The sequence below is a fragment of the Salarias fasciatus genome, chromosome 8 (genome assembly GCF_902148845.1).
Source record: "Salarias fasciatus chromosome 8, fSalaFa1.1, whole genome shotgun sequence".
NCBI classification, from domain to species: Eukaryota; Metazoa; Chordata; class Actinopteri; order Blenniiformes; family Blenniidae; genus Salarias; species Salarias fasciatus.
Window position 1 is genome coordinate 16,055,546 of NC_043752.1, and position 15,638 is coordinate 16,071,183.

Consider the following 15,638-nt stretch of genomic DNA (forward strand, 5'->3'; position numbering starts at 1 on the left):
GTCGATAAGAGTGCATGACCCACAGTATAAACACAAAAAAGTCACTGATCTGCTGTTGGTTTCAACGTTTCACACCCATGTTAAATAACAAGCTGTACAATTCGATTTTCGTGGTTTCTGCTGATGAAGTCATTTTTGGAAAACCAGGAAAGGGCAGAGTAAAGTGGTACAGAACACGGAGAGAGTGTCTTTTTCATCGAATGAAGAGCGGCTCGATACCTCGTTGAATCGGGCCACCAGGTCTTCCACGGCGTTGCTTCGCTGGGCACTCTGCGTCGACATGGCGGGGGCTGACAGGGACGCCTTGAGGTTCGGGTGGCGCTTAGTTTGACACTCAGGACTGCCCAGGTCGCGGGTGAGGAAGCAGAGGTAGTCCAGGGGGAAGACCTGCGCAAAGAAACGCACTCTAAAGACTGAACGCTGTATAGAATGTCAGTTTGTGAGAACTCGAATCTGGTTTCTCTTACTTCTGAAGAGCAGTCTCCAACAACGGATAATGCTGTAATCTCGTTTTCCTACCTGCTGATAAAGCTGCTGCTCTTGCTCAGTCAGGATACAGGCGATCTCTTCGGGGAACTGGACGAGGTGACGCAGCTCTGCCAGCTCCTTACTTATCCCGCTGACACTCGGGGGGAGAGTGCTGCTGCTGGACATGCTGTTGGCCAGCTGACGCTCTGCAAGAACAGATTTTAAAAGGAAATAAAAAAGACAAATGTTGTGATTTTTGCACGGAAACAAACTGGTTTCGGTCGAAAGAAACTTAATTCATAGGAAGTAATGGAAATAAAAGAGGTATTTTCATGCTAATTTGAGGAAATAAAATAAGAGATTAAGCAGGAGACATTTGTTCTTCTGCTGCATCTCTGATTCAGGATCAACCGTGCCGACTCAGGTCTTACAATTCATTCCTCCGTGCACACTATACCTGTGAACAATCCAATGTAACACCACCAAAAGTAGCCCACATCACTGTCCAGAGATAAACAGCTCTTGGCACCTGTGTTTGGATGTCAGTACGATCTATTAGTCTGTCTGTTTACACATAAAGATGCATACACAGATCTGGCCTCATTTCTGCTAACAATGGACTAATAAATGGTTCCTGTGCTGGAGCTGGAGCTGCCAGGTAGACCGACTGTTCAGTGTTGGGATGAATACCACGTAAACAGACCCTTTCCATTTCAGAGCTTTTTCCAGGAGGACTCTTTGAGGAGTTCCATCTGCAGCAAACGGAAGAAACTTTCAAATCTCATTTCAGTCGCTCTGCGAAAGTGGCTGTGGTTTATCAGTTTTATTTTTATGTGTTAATCATCTGTTATAGTGCTTGTCCCAGAAATGGGTGCGCTCATAACTTACAGTATTGGGTTCAGGAGTCTGCAGAGTTGGTAACGGGACAAGCCAAGTCAAAACATTTACAGTGCAGAACTTTAATTATGCAACATAAAAGCTCGACTCAAGAGAGGAAGAGTGTTTTTTTAATATTTATATATACTTCATTGTAACATTTCTATTAGGTTTGATACTGAACAATATTCCTGAGCTACTGTTATTACAGCAATGATTAAATCAATCTCACTAAGGCCATGCAGAGATCTTCACTTAGCAGATCAGCAGCTCTTATGAACACAGCTTGCTGCTATACGTCCTGACACACATGGTTTATTTCTCTTTCAGGATTCCACGGCATTTTGTGATGGAGTTCACCTGCGGCAAATGAATCTATCATGGGAACCCTTCAGGTGCTCTATTGGGTTCACGTCCTGAGAATATGGGGGTCAGTCCAAGATTTCAACAGCATATCGGTCCAGAAAATTGGCACCGAGTGATATAATGTGTGGAAGAGGATTTTTTTTTTCTTTTTTTAACTGTTTGACGACTGCGTGTCATCTTATTCCTCTCATAAACATCCAAATAACTTGGTGCCGTGAGAATTCATTTGTCTTGGTATGAGGAAGATGTCTAACTTTAGAAAAATATGACTAAACAACTTTTAAAAACAACTTTTAATCCAGAAAATGGCAGATAAGTAGCGTCTGAGGAGTCGTACAAGTGAGCCACGATAAATAGCATGCAAATTAGTTTGTGAACTCTTGGTTTTGGACTCACAACGATACATAAACTCCACTGTGGATGAATGTATCATCCAACAAAAGTATGTAAATGAAAGTCCTTCAATATTTCTAGACTAGCCAATGCCACAAGTGTCTTTCTTGCTCAAGAAAAAGCTCATTTCTAGCAAGAATTATGACAGCGCTTATGAGTGGTTGAAGTACCTCTGAAGAGTTTGTTCAGTCGCTCAATGTCTTAATTTAATGAGTTAAGCCATTGTCTGCTGCTAAACGCGGAGATGTGCTGCAGCTGAAGTGAGAAGCGGCGTTCAGACGGACTCGCTCTGCTACTCGTCAGCTGTCATAAACAGAAACATACCTACCTACCTATCTGGCCCACTGCAGCGCCCACACGTACACAAAACCTGTCCATGCATAAACACGCTGGCACTTAAAGGTTGTCCTTGGTAACCCTTGAGATGTGCGACGGGTCGGCATGGAAACAGGAGGGACGGCTCGGCGGGAACAAAACTTGCTTATTTGCACGGTTTGATTTGTGGATCCGGTCTCACAGCTTCTGTAATGAACTTTGGTGTCTGTGTGTGCAGACTGACAACGCGTTAAGCTCAAGAGAGCCAGAGGGAAGAAAAAGAAAAAGGAAAAAAAAAAAGGGAAAGAATTAAAAAAAAAAAAAAAAAAAAAAAGGACGATAGCCAGATTAAATAAAAGCACACTTGGAAAAATGCAGATAAGGTCAAAGCAGGAAATGACAGGGCAGAGAAAATATTGATAAAACATAATTCACATGAGTAGAAAAATAAATAAATAGAAGAAAGTGAGAGGAAAACGAGTGCAGAGCAGGAGAGAAATGGGAAGAGAGGGTAGAGATAAGACAGCGAGGAAGGAAGGGATAAGTGGAATAAGTGGAAATGTTGTAGTTTACATTGCGCAGCAGGTGTGTGCCATCGATCACAGTTAGAGAGACAACATAAACCAGGCAATCCTTTAAATGTCCCGCAGAAAGACGGGCCGCAAGTTATTAATGGTGCTTTAATAAACAATCCAGGACCGAGCACATTTTTAATAGACACTCCTGCATTAAATAAAGCAGATTGAAGGCAACTGGATGGAGAAATAAAAAAGAGAAAAGCGCTTGAAAGAGTCTGATGTTCTGACCTTACACTGAATAGATGACCTGTAAATGAATAGTAAACCAAAAAAATCTATTAATGATGCATCTTCTTGCTACTGTTCAAGAAGCAGATAAAGCTGATAACATTTTCATCAGGTTCACACTTATCAACTGTCAGCTTTTCCCTTACAAAAGGTCTGAAAATATAACCTTAAATAACAATCTGACCTCAGAAAAAAGCAAAACAAACCAGTACGACAGAATAAGACGAATCTAGAGTTAAAACCTATCAAGGAAAGTTTATGTGAGCTATTAAAACAACTTAGTTTTCCATCTCCCAGGAAAATAGACCTCAGCACCACGTGTCCACCCTGCAATTATTATTGCAAGCCACCCTTGTGAAGTGGAAATTGAGACACGCTCAAATTAGTCGCATGAAATTCATGACCACGCAGAAGCATCAGTCATTCATTTATTCCTCCTTTAAATGGGTGGGAAACACTCAGCCAGACAAAGCTGAGACCCACAACAACGGCAAGGAGGACCTGAAAAGAGTCTGAGGAATAAATTGAATGAAAATGTGCATTAACGCCCAAAAACAAAGCGCACGGCAGCCCCTGCTTTGAATCAAAGCAAAATGCACTGCATTAATTCACGTGGCTTTATGTCTGATTGGAAAAGCTCATATTTACAGCACGCCTCAACTGTGACAACAAAACACTAACACCGATTACTGGATGGAACAGGATCCTGGATTCCACCGAGACAAGTCTGTCTCAGACTGTAAGCTCGTGAGGAAAAGGGTCCCGACCCCGTGCAGATCATAAACACTCATCCAAGGAACAGTGATGAGTAATATCGAGCGTGCGGCGCTCCAACTATGGGACCGCAGGAACAAGAAGGACTAATGGGGCGCGCTGTCCCTGCGTATTTTATGCCGAGGTTTAGCTGTCTATAACGCAAATACAAACACCTCACGGGTACGTCGTGTTTCTGAGCGTTTGTGGGATGAACTCGAAAGGCAGTGGGTGCAGGGAGTAAATCGGCTGCACATCCTCTTTAGGATTATGGATTTCTTTGAAAGGTGAAAATCGAATTTCAACATTCTCAGAACGGGTAAAGGTTCATGAGGATCAGGCACCTCCACTGAAAAGGGTTTTGGGCCACAACTGGGCCGGATGTGAGCCTCTTGCGTGCCAGTTTTGGGCCACGGGCTTTATGTTTGACATCCCTGCTTTAAACGATAGGTCAAATTCACCTATTCAAACACAAATGGTGGTCGCTCGACGTTCAGCACACTCAGGTTAGGGTCAAATCCAAGGACACGTTCACACATCGTTAGTCAGACAGACAGGGACCAGACCTCCAGCGCTGGAATTGGAAGAACCACTGCAGGAGCTCCGCGTCGCACCTTTTCAAACATCTATTTATACCAACAGGAGAGTTTAGCACACTTCATTAATCGTCATTCCAAACACCGTGAATAACAAACAAAGTGAGTTATTTAATGACAAACCAAAGAGAGGCGACAGGAGTTTTGGCCTGATCAATAAATGGGACGAGAGATATTAGAGATAGAAAAAAAAAAAAAGAAAGATCAGAAATGATTGAAAATTAGCTAAATCTTTCATTACAATCTTTAAGGTTTGTTTTATTTCTTAAGCAAGCTGTGGTCATTTATACCTATATTTATAGAGAAGACAGAGGAACCTTGGAACAAGGCCCCGTCGTTATTGTCTGGCAGTGGAGCGCACGCAGTAATACACTGTTCCCACAAGCGCATTTAGAGCCGATGACAACTTCACCGCCGGGATATGTAGGGCACGCCAACAGGTGCGGCACAAACAGCTTGTTCCAAACGGCCGCGAACAAGCGGCTGCGTCCAACCGGTAAGTATAAAATCATCGCATACGCAACACAAAGTGGAAACAGCGGCCGAAGGCCGGAGAGAACGCCCTCAGCGGCGTCTTTGCTTGCTAACCTCACAGACACAGAAATGCAAACAGCATCTCAAGAAATTAAATAAATCATCTCACCTCGTTCCCTCATGCTCCACCTTTTCTCTCTTTTTTTTTTTATTTGTGCAGAAAAAAAAAACTAAATGTTCAAAGCAGAGCTAGCTTGGTTGTACATCAAAGTCTAGAAAGGTCAAATGCACCCTTGTCCAAACAAATTCAACAAGTAATAGTAAACAGAGTCACGCATGTGCAGCGGCAAACATAAACACACAGGAATATACGGTGTAAGAACCCAGAATACACAGATGGAGTGGGATACTCAGATACAAGGCAGCAGCAGCAGCAGAGGCAGTAAACCGACTGGTGACTGACTTATCAGGGAGTTTTCCTTTGGAACAGATAAGCAAACTCAGAACCAGCAGCACGAATAAATACGGCCTTTTTCAAAAGCTAGGCCCACCAGAAAAACCTGCACCAAAAGTCAAAGGTTTAGTCTTATTGAGCGAGTTGTTCTCCGTCACTGAGAAGAAAGAAAGTTGGGATAATTCAATTTACTGTCAATTATGCAGTTAAACTTAAATCTACGACTCCGCATGGCTTGAATAGCTCAGACTGAACATGTGAGGGCTTTGTTGTAACTCATGAGGAGTGTTACTCTACTCTCAGAGTCAAAAAATACCCATAGCGCCTGTGACTTTCACTTTTATGATCAATTCAAGGTGAAGTTAGTGGGACACTGATGTTCTGTCAATGTGACAGAGTGACGGAAATGTTGATGAAGTGCAGAACATAAATAAAACTAAACAGATACCCCAAAAAATCCCTACTAAATCATGCATCTATAAGGTTTTAGCATGTGAATCATTATTTCTTAAAAAAAAAAAAATCAACTGACGTCAAGACATGCACATTTTCAAAGACATCCTTCAAGCGACATATCTGACAACACTTTCTGGCGATCACAACCAGTTCCACTCCGAGGAATTAAACTCACATGTCTGTGTAAGAAACAACCATATGAAACACACACAATACACACACGCAGACAGAGCTCACAGGAGTGAGTGAAAAGCAGATTGGAGTTCACTTCGCGGCGGTGTGAGGAGACCTGCAGCCGCCCTGTAACTCACATTTCCTCTACTCACTGATCAGCTTGAGGTCCGTCCTGTGAGCGTGCTTCATGGTCGCTGGGTACGGCCGGCAGCTCTGCCTCCCACACTGACAGCTCAGTGCCGGGCGGTTCGAGGCACACTCTTCCACATTTGAGCCGCCGGTCCTCCTGCAGCTGCTCTCTCTCCTTTCTTTATGTCCTCCCTCCCTCTCCCACTCTCTTTCTTTCTCTCTCTCTCACTCTCTCTCTCTCTCTCACTCCATGTCTACCTTGAACTCTTCAGCTGCTTCTCTTTTGCTCTCCTTCACTCACCTTGCCTGTGTCACTGTCCTCACAAGCAAACAGCTTTTCCTTGCTCTCTCTGGACTATATTTACTCTCTCTCTCTCTCTCTGTCTCTCTCTCTGGTGGCCCTCCCACTCCTCACCACACTATACATAGCTCACAGCCATGCGTTAACGTAACGTTAGTCCAACTATACCTCAATTGCAGTTTTTATCCTGGTACTCCAGTTAAACTTCAGCTTATTTGGAACTCCAAATCAGTGATTGCCAATCAAATAATGGACCGTTTCATGTCTCATAAAACAGGAAATCCAGCATTTAATTCATTTATGTCAAAAAACTATTAAATTTAAGCATTTACATTAAAAGTGATGTGTTTTTTTTTATGCGATTTTAAATTGTCTACAATATTCATCAAAATCAAGCCTGCAAAATAAGAATCGGGAGGAAAAAAAATGATGGAAAAGACTGAAGTAATGGAGAAAATTAGAGATGAGTGCACCTCTTGCTGTGAAAAACTGGACAACCACAGTTTAAAACCGAAGCAACACCACCAAACCCTGAGACGGCGTGTCAACCTATAGAGAAATGGAACTCATTATTATGGAATATAACAACAAAACTGTCTTTTATTTAGTGTGCTATGAGGTTTCTTCAACATTTTTTGTAACTGTACAGGGTGTGGAGGGGGGATTAAGATATGTGAAGCTGCCACAAATTCAATATATTTACTGATAACAGCTGAATCAATAGGATCAAAACAGATCCGCTGTTGCCATAGTGTGAAGCCGCTCCAGTGTCGATTTATCGACGTGTGTTAAAAGAGCAAAAACTTCACATGCTGAGGAGAGAAAGTACACACTTTCATAACTCACATGTATGAGGCGGCATCAAAGTTCAGAATTATATGAGTTTAACATTATGAGTCAATATGTTCTTTTTTTTTTGACTCAGAGGTGATGTGTATAAACTGTATATCAACAGTGAGAGCTGCGCTGTGTGATTTTTGTGTTTGTACTCGCTCAGATGAGTATATTTAGCAATAATGGCCATGCAAACAATACGCGTTCGAGCAATCCTTGAGAATTCCCTCCACGCTGATTCCCCACCACGTTTTCTGTCAGTGAGTCCGAAACGCTTGCCCGCAACACAATGCACAATAAAGAGCGGGAGGAAGAGAGGAGAAAGAAAGAAACGGCGGTGCTCAGCGAGAGTGGCGGCGGCCTGTAGCTGCGCTGGGCTCTTTCCTCTTCGGTAGCACCGCTCAGTAAATTGTGCTATAAAGGAAATGATCTCAAGTAAATTCCTGAAAACGACCCCCCTACTTAGAGCTGACATAAATACGGCCAAATCCCGGTGGTCTTCGGGGGAATTTGCGAGGCTGCGTGAGCTTCGGGAGGAAAGAGGGCAGAGATGCAGGTGCTGTTTAAATGTCAGAACATCACACAATATCTACTCTACACATCACCATATTTATGTCAGTGTTTTACTATCCTACAGGCTTAGTGTGGATCCTGGCGTCCTCTGACTACAGCTGGACTGAGTGCAGAGCTTAGGTTTAAAAATCACTGAAAAGCAGGCAGTGAGTAGATATCTTTTGCAAATATAGAAAATGGATTTTAAAAATATGCTTTTATCTGTTTTATCCAGTCTGTTGGGCAAATAGTTTCAATCACAAAGGAAAAGAGGATAACTTTTAATGCCCCCACAATAAAAAACAAATTCAGCTGTGAATGGGGTATGTCCCTTCAAAACACCCAGCAAATCAAACTCTGCCTGAAACCAACTGACAGACTGTGCAGGAGTCACACTCCACGAAGTATAAACAACCGTTTCCAATCACCACCATATTCAGCAATGATTTACAGTCTCTGTTTCCTGGTGTCTTCACTGCTGCATTCAAATACCAGCTTAACCCCGGCCGGCATGTGCCTGGCTGCATGTTTTTTCCATCACGGTGTTCGTCTTTGTAGGATGTCTGCGGTGTGCCCTTACAGAGGCACGTGCCAGCTCCGGCTGTAAAATATAACTTATCATCTTGGAATTGTACCGCCTGACCTGCCTTTTGAAAGTCAAGACCGATGCCACAGAAAACTTATCAGTCGTTCATAGACATCGGAGGAAGCAACACAAAGCGCTGAAGGTACTGTGGTATTGATGGCATGTGAAGAAGGCTTAGGAAAGCACTGCATCGCGCACCTTTTCAAAGAAAGTGGACAGAATACACCAAGGCTAGTCAGGCAGCTATGTACTCCTCATTTTTGAAATTGTCAAGAGCATCAAACCCTGTGTTGCAGCTCTGCTATCTCGTCAATGCCACAGCATCAGTGATTCCCAGAACGCCTAAATGAAAAAAGGACAAGGCCAAACATGCAGTTCTTCATATGTACTTCCATTTACTGCTATGAAAACATACATTGTGTACAGTGCAAAGCTTGATCCACACCTATAAACTCTGACAATGCGCATGCTATTTTATATGTTTTCGTTTGCTTTGATTTTTTTGTTTTTTTTAAAGCTGGAAATCTGAACATAACAAGTTAATGTCGATGAATGCTGGGATCCATTTTCATTAAAAAGAGTACTGTATTTTTTGGTCAAAAAATAAATACAAAAAAATCACATTTCTCAAAAAAATGCATCCTGAAAAAGAAAAACTGTGGAAAATCAACGGTGGCTCTAATTCACTGCAACTTACAAATGACACAGCAGTACAGTGATCAGAAGAACAGAGTCGGAACTTTACATGAACACTGGGTCTTAAAAAAAAGAAAAAAAAAGAGCTGTTACCTAACCTACAGCTCTGACATTAAAGAGACCCAGAGCCCGATCATAAAGTAATAAGAGCACGGATGTGAGCAAGTCTTATTCTCTGTTTTTCCTCTGTAAGACTGGCGTCTTTACTTCAGGATGACGACAAAAGTGAAAGGAAAAAAAAAAAATCAAAATCGAGACGTTCCAGAAGCCTTTAGAGGCGATATGTTCAGGAGGAATTATTTAAACAGGGTTTCTCCTCTGAGAGAAAGTGAACAGTGTTTCTATAGCCTAATGAATATCTCAAAGCCAGTCACTCAAACTTTAAGCAAAACTACCTTGATCTATTAATTTAATTGTATTTATTCAGTAGTTGCTATATGTTTCCTCTGAGATGAAAAATATTAATTGGGACTGGAGATTGAGCATGTTTGTTGTGAGCAGAAGTCTTGATTTTTATGCAGATGTCCGAGAGATAAGAAGTGAGTTGTTACTCTGAAACACCGAAGAGAGAGAGGAACAATACCAAAAATGGGAAGAAAGCAATAAGAGACCGACACTTTCCAAGTTTGAAACTCAAGCCGGGGGTTGCCTCAGCTTCAGGATAATGACATGTCCCGCATGACATCAGATAATTACTTTGACCCCGCGACTTCGCTCCACACAAATTAGACTTTCTCAAATGATTGGAGACCTTTAGCCCCGCACCTTTATGCCACACTTCTCATAAATTAAACCGGAGAAAAAGTTGAAACTCTTCCACGTACATGTTGCTTAGGAATCATGTTCCTCTCCGGTGATACAATCTGCTCTGTGGCGCACTGAACATCAAATCAGTCACAGGTGGTTTCCAGGCTTGAAGAAATTAGAAATGAATGAGAGATGAGATGTACGACTCTCGAAAAAACACGAAAAAATGCAGCTTTGGGTCTGAATCCAACAAAGCCATTGTCATGCATACAGCTCAGTAACGGCGCTGCTTCGGTTCAAAATCCAACGGGGAACCTTTCGTGCTATCAAAGCCTCGTCCTGCCAAGTTCTCTGAGCTGTTATGTGCGCGTGTCTGCTTCAATTCTGTTTCCTGCAACACCGATTACAACAGCGCAGTGTCATGTTGAAGATATGCACCCAGAGCGTGTGGGATCGAGTCTCTATGCAGCCTCCAAAGCTCGTAAGACATGCGAGAAAAAAAAACAAAACATCCCTAATAACAAAATTGATAATATAGGGAGTCAAAGTAAAGGAAATACCTAAATGAAAGTGTGTGCGCTCATGTGTGTGTGTGCTTGTGAGCGGGTGGCTCCTTATCTTAACAGAGACGGCCTGTCCGCTGGCCTGCAGCCAGGTGAAATTAATGTCAGAATCGGCTTACGTTCAACTCATATATAACGTGGTTGTAGAGAAGGTGGACAGTCAGCAGTTGAGCAACTGTCCTACAACCAAACTGCTGGTTCGAAACTCATAAAGTGAGGTTTAGAAAGAAAGCGAGAGAGAAAAAATATGTGGGATATCCACAGTGAAATCTGTTTTTCCACATTTTTTTATCTTAATCTCATAAAATATTTGAAAGCTTTGCCTGCGCTCTAATCTAATACATAAAGAAAGTAAAACAAAAAGGAGAAATAAGCAGTGTGTGAATGTTTGCGTACGGTAAAAGACAACCGGGCGGATAATCTATGAAAACATGTCCTTTCTGAGTTTTTCACTGCAGAAGCAGGAATACGCTCATTTAACATGCAGTTTAGAATGGAGTCTATCGTAAATCTGCAGTGTGTGTGTGTGTGTGCGTACCTACGGGTGTGTGTGCACATGCATGCTCACTTCCTTGTTGCTAACAGGCAGGTACCTTGATTCTGACTCATGAGGACTCATGTCACCATGGAGACAAAACCGAAAGTCCCCATCAGAGAAATCAATATATTCTGAAGTGAATGTGTGTTTTGTAGTCAGGCTGTCGTCAGGGTCACTTTAAGTTCAAGGCTCAGGATCAGGCAAATGGTAATCTGCAGGAATCTAAGCTGATACGCTGTTCCAATAAAGCATAAAAATATAGCGTTTCTGTGTGTTGGTCCCAACGCACTACTGAGAGAGCAGAATGGAGGAGAAGGAGGGAGAGAGAGAGAGAGAGAGAGAGACTGAGAGAAGAAAGAGTGAGACAGACAGCCAGTGGGATCAACCACAGGCCCTAATCGACCCAGATCCTGCTGCGGATAAGGAACCATGTGGGAAAACAGCAAAGAGGAAACGAAAGAATAGAGCGGCAGACCGCAGGAGAATAATGAGAACTCCTGAAGTGTTTCTTTCACTTTTCAACCAATTCATAACCCTCTATTCACTACCTTCAGAGCAGATTTACCAGCTCATTATCACACCGGCTTTTATTGCGGCGCACTGATGGAACACAACATTCCCGCTACGTGCAATAAAGAAAAAAACAACTGCATCGTCCCAAATCTAAATCTCCATTTCGGTGCGGGTGAATACTTCAATCAAGACTGTATCGACTTCACTGGACTAATATTTTAGTTTCCTCCTGCAGTTTAAGTTATAATCTGAGCTGCAGGACAAGACTCACCTTTCAGCACGCCGTGGCCGTTGGGGCACTGAGGCAAAGGGAAGGGCAGAGCGGAGCGGGCTCCCAGGGCAGTCGTGGCCTCGAGTAGCGCTCCGGTTAGCAGGGAACAAACCGATGTCCTCTGGCCACACACTCGATAAAACCTACGGCAAAATAAGGGTCCACAAATATGGTCTGAATCGCTCACGTCGAGGCCAGGAGGAAGCAACAGACTGTCCAAGACGTGAGTGAACATGAGTGAAAATAATGTGGAATAAGAATTCTGCCCAACCTGGGTGGATCTGAAGGATGGTGGTGGCAGCAGGGGCTCAGATCAGGTCTGGCTGGACCCGACCTGACAACACACCATGAGTGGGGTGGCTCCCTGAGACCCACACATCCAGGACTGGACAACAGGAGCTTTTTGGCAGGATGGATCAGGCTGAGCTCTGCTCTGTCCTGCACATAGTTATCAACCTGTGTGTTTAGAGAAAGAAAAAAAAAAAAAATCAGAGAATATGTCAGTCACTGCAAACCAAGAGCAAAACACAACTTCCAGGTAGACTAAAAAAAAAAAAAAAACACCAAATTGAATAAAGAGCAACTCATCTGTATTAATGTTATTACACAACACTGAAATGAACCAAAATCCACTTTGCCCGGTGGCTTGCTCAGCTCTCAGTCTGTTAAACAACATTAAAATCTCAGTCACTGTTATCAGCACCTGTGGTTGTTCTCGGAGGCAATTTCCTCTTGAAAAAGACAGAAACCCAAGTGTGAGATGAAAAGCATTCACAGGCGGAAATGCTGCTGAGGCAGAAAACAGGAGAAAAGGTGAGAGACCGAACCAGACGGTCGGAGACAGACAGTGAATGATAGGAGGAGAGAGAAAAGAGCGAGGGAGGTCACAGACAGGAGTGACGGGAGAAAAGAGAGGAATCAATAAGAAGTTTTAACCCAGCAAAAATGCTGACCTTAGAGAAAAAAAAAACCTCCAACTCTTTTATTCGCACTTGAAATCCAGCTCACATGGAAGGAAACACTTATCTAAAACGATGGGCTTTTCCTCTGTCCTTGAATGACCCTGGAGACTAGCTCTTTTGGCACGGATTTCAGAGAGGAGCCATTAAGGCAACGCTTTGCAGCATGATAAGTGGGCACTTATGCCTGCAGCTTGGAGGTGGATATCACAAAATTGGACAAAATCAATAGTGGTGACAAAGTGCAGAAAGAGTACAATGCAAGTTTAATGAGGGAATTCTGTCCGGATTTAATCAGCAGCGTCTATCTGTGCTGCTGTGGTGCCAGGGGAAGGCAAAAAAAATGTGACTTTTTATCCCTCAACCTTTTCATATCGGACACACGAGAACATATAATTAACCTTTAGAAATGTCAAGAGAGGATTAAATTATGACTGATCTGCTCGGACATCGTTGTCAACGCACACAAAGCGTATCGTAGTGCATGGTCAACGAGTTGTCTTAATGGGAAGGGCTTCCTGCATGGGGTGTTGGCCTGGCTGTTGTCAGATCTGGGCCCTCCCCGGGGGAGAGGAGGCATACCAGCCGGCACGTTTAAGCAGTGAGCGAGTCCGGCTGAGAGAGAGCGAGGGTGGACTGCCGCCGGTGCAGGAATCTCCTCTACACTACCGGAAGAAGGATCAGGAGGCGGGATACGGTATCTGGCATCGGCAGCGCTGAAGAGCAAGACAGTCAATCAAGGCTCCACATGGACTTGGACTTATTTCTGTTCTTATCGGGAACAGTCACTGTCCAGCATCTTGTTACAAAGCTTTTCTCTCCACTAGCATCTCGGGTGTCTGTCTATAAAGTCTATGACATTCACTGCATATATTCTATTCAAGAGAGATGAAGGAAATGCCACTCGAGCTTTCTCATCATCTGTCCTGAATGCGGATTATATTTCTAGTTAATTAGATGAGATTCTTGGTTTCCCAGCCAGACAGAAGTATTTGTGATACTTAAACATTGTCTGAAGACTTGACAGCAGAGTATCAAAGCAACAACCAAATGAAATGAGAAGAACTCCAACAAACACATAGCGGAGTTCATATTTACTGCTAGGAACCATGTGGAGCGCAGATATATTCAGCCAGCTAATTGGCCAAATGACAGAGAAATGTAAACTGGAACGGCTTCTTACACCTACTTTCAGTCATTGGATGGTTTTTCTGTATCGAGTCTTGCCCAGAAAAATTAAGCCACTTACAATTATATTAACTTTTCTGATGAAAGCAGTGGTCTCATTTTCTGATTTTAGGGGTTATTTAGACAACCAGCAGTGATCCAGATCAGGTTCAACATGGTTTATGTGTTAGAAGCTGAAGAAATGAGAAAGTCTAACTACTTTCCTAAGACTGAATACCTATAAAGTAGGCATTCGGGGAAAGATAAATAAATCTTGAACTTGTGTGGTCACTGGCGGGCTGATTGATGAATGTGAACCTTTGAAAGGCCCGCCTTGCATTTTATAGGACCTAAAGGATGTGCGGCTCACATACTGGCGTCAGATACCACAGCACACCTTCAGAGGTCCAGTGTGCTCCACACTTCGACCAGACAGGACTGTTTGGGCCTCGACAGTATTACACATGTGGTCTTAATGTTATGGCTGATCAGAGTGCGTTTGGTGGAAAACATTCAGGGTTTGTTCATTCGATTTGTCTTAAAAGACTTGATAGGATTTCATTTGATAATTTACCCGTTTTCATGCATGTCAGCGTGCAGAAGTGAGCCGAACTCAGAGAATGTGGAGCTGCCTTTGATCAACACAAGCAGCTGTCCATCAACACACACACACACACAAACAAACACAAGCTCATTTTGAAACTGAAGACAAGCACATGGTCAGAGGCACAATCTCTCAGTCGAGATCAGAAAACACACACACACACTACTCTGTGTGGTGTTTTCGCTGTTGCCGAGCAGAAAACTGACACACAGGCACAAATTCTTTTAGTTCTTCAAAATTCTGTGAAGTAAAAAAAAGAGTTTGCACTATCACAAAGAAGCAGAACGTAACCCCTTGTTTCACACTGGCAGCAGATCAATAACTGTATTTTAGCTGGGTTATATATTTAGGTGCAGGTCGTCTCGTATCAAAACATGTTCTTCTTCATGGTGTATCAGAGAAGTAGTGACAGTGCCGCTCAGCCCACTGGGAAGAACTGCAGTTACGCCGTAAACAGGACTGGATCTCATGTTACGCTGTGTGTGTTCAGGAAATGCTGATGGCCTAAGCTCAGTATAGGGAAACTGTAATTACTGTAGGCAGCTGCACTAACTCAGCTCAAATGAATGTAAAACTAAATGCATTCTGTAATATATTACGGGCATCACATCAGTGTCAAGGTAGAATAAAGGTTCAGTCATGGGAGCATTATTTTACAACACGTCCTCTCACCATCAGTGAAAATGATTTTCTGTTTGAAGAAACATGTTTTTTTGATTGTTTTCTCCCTCTAACATACTTTATTTCATCCATATTTTGGTTCTTGTCATTCAAAAGCAGTCAAATGGGAAATGTGAACTTCTAAAACTGTAAATATCATGGGGACCAAAAACATGTTTATGTTTGGTTTTGTGTCCTCACACCCCTGTGCTTCATACTTTATGCAGTTCAGCAGATACTCCCTTAATATGAATGATTAACTTGGTAAAATAGGCTCATGAGTGAGTCTTAGTTACCACAGACCTTTAAATCTACTAAAGACAATATCGTGGAGAATAATAATTCAAATTCATTACTTCTACTTTAAGTTTTAAGCCAATATCTCAC

The 15,638-nt window shown here is 42.8% G+C and overlaps 1 protein-coding gene across 2 annotated transcripts in view; it reads right to left on the reverse strand.

Annotated features, from left to right (window-relative positions):
- Positions 1 to 15,638, reverse strand: part of plce1 (phospholipase C, epsilon 1) — a 58,449-nt gene that overhangs the window by 24,914 nt on the left and 17,897 nt on the right. The window contains exons 4-7 of one of the 2 annotated variants that reach the window (XM_030097422.1): positions 12,133 to 12,317; positions 11,862 to 12,004; positions 520 to 674; positions 220 to 387 (exon numbers count right to left, since the gene is read on the reverse strand). In XM_030097422.1, coding sequence (XP_029953282.1) covers positions 220 to 387; positions 520 to 674; positions 11,862 to 12,004; positions 12,133 to 12,317 — 651 coding nt within the window. Of the gene's footprint in view, positions 1 to 219; positions 388 to 519; positions 675 to 6,283; positions 6,593 to 11,861; positions 12,005 to 12,132; positions 12,318 to 15,638 lie in introns of those variants that run through there. The other variant, XM_030097423.1, reaches the window with a different exon arrangement.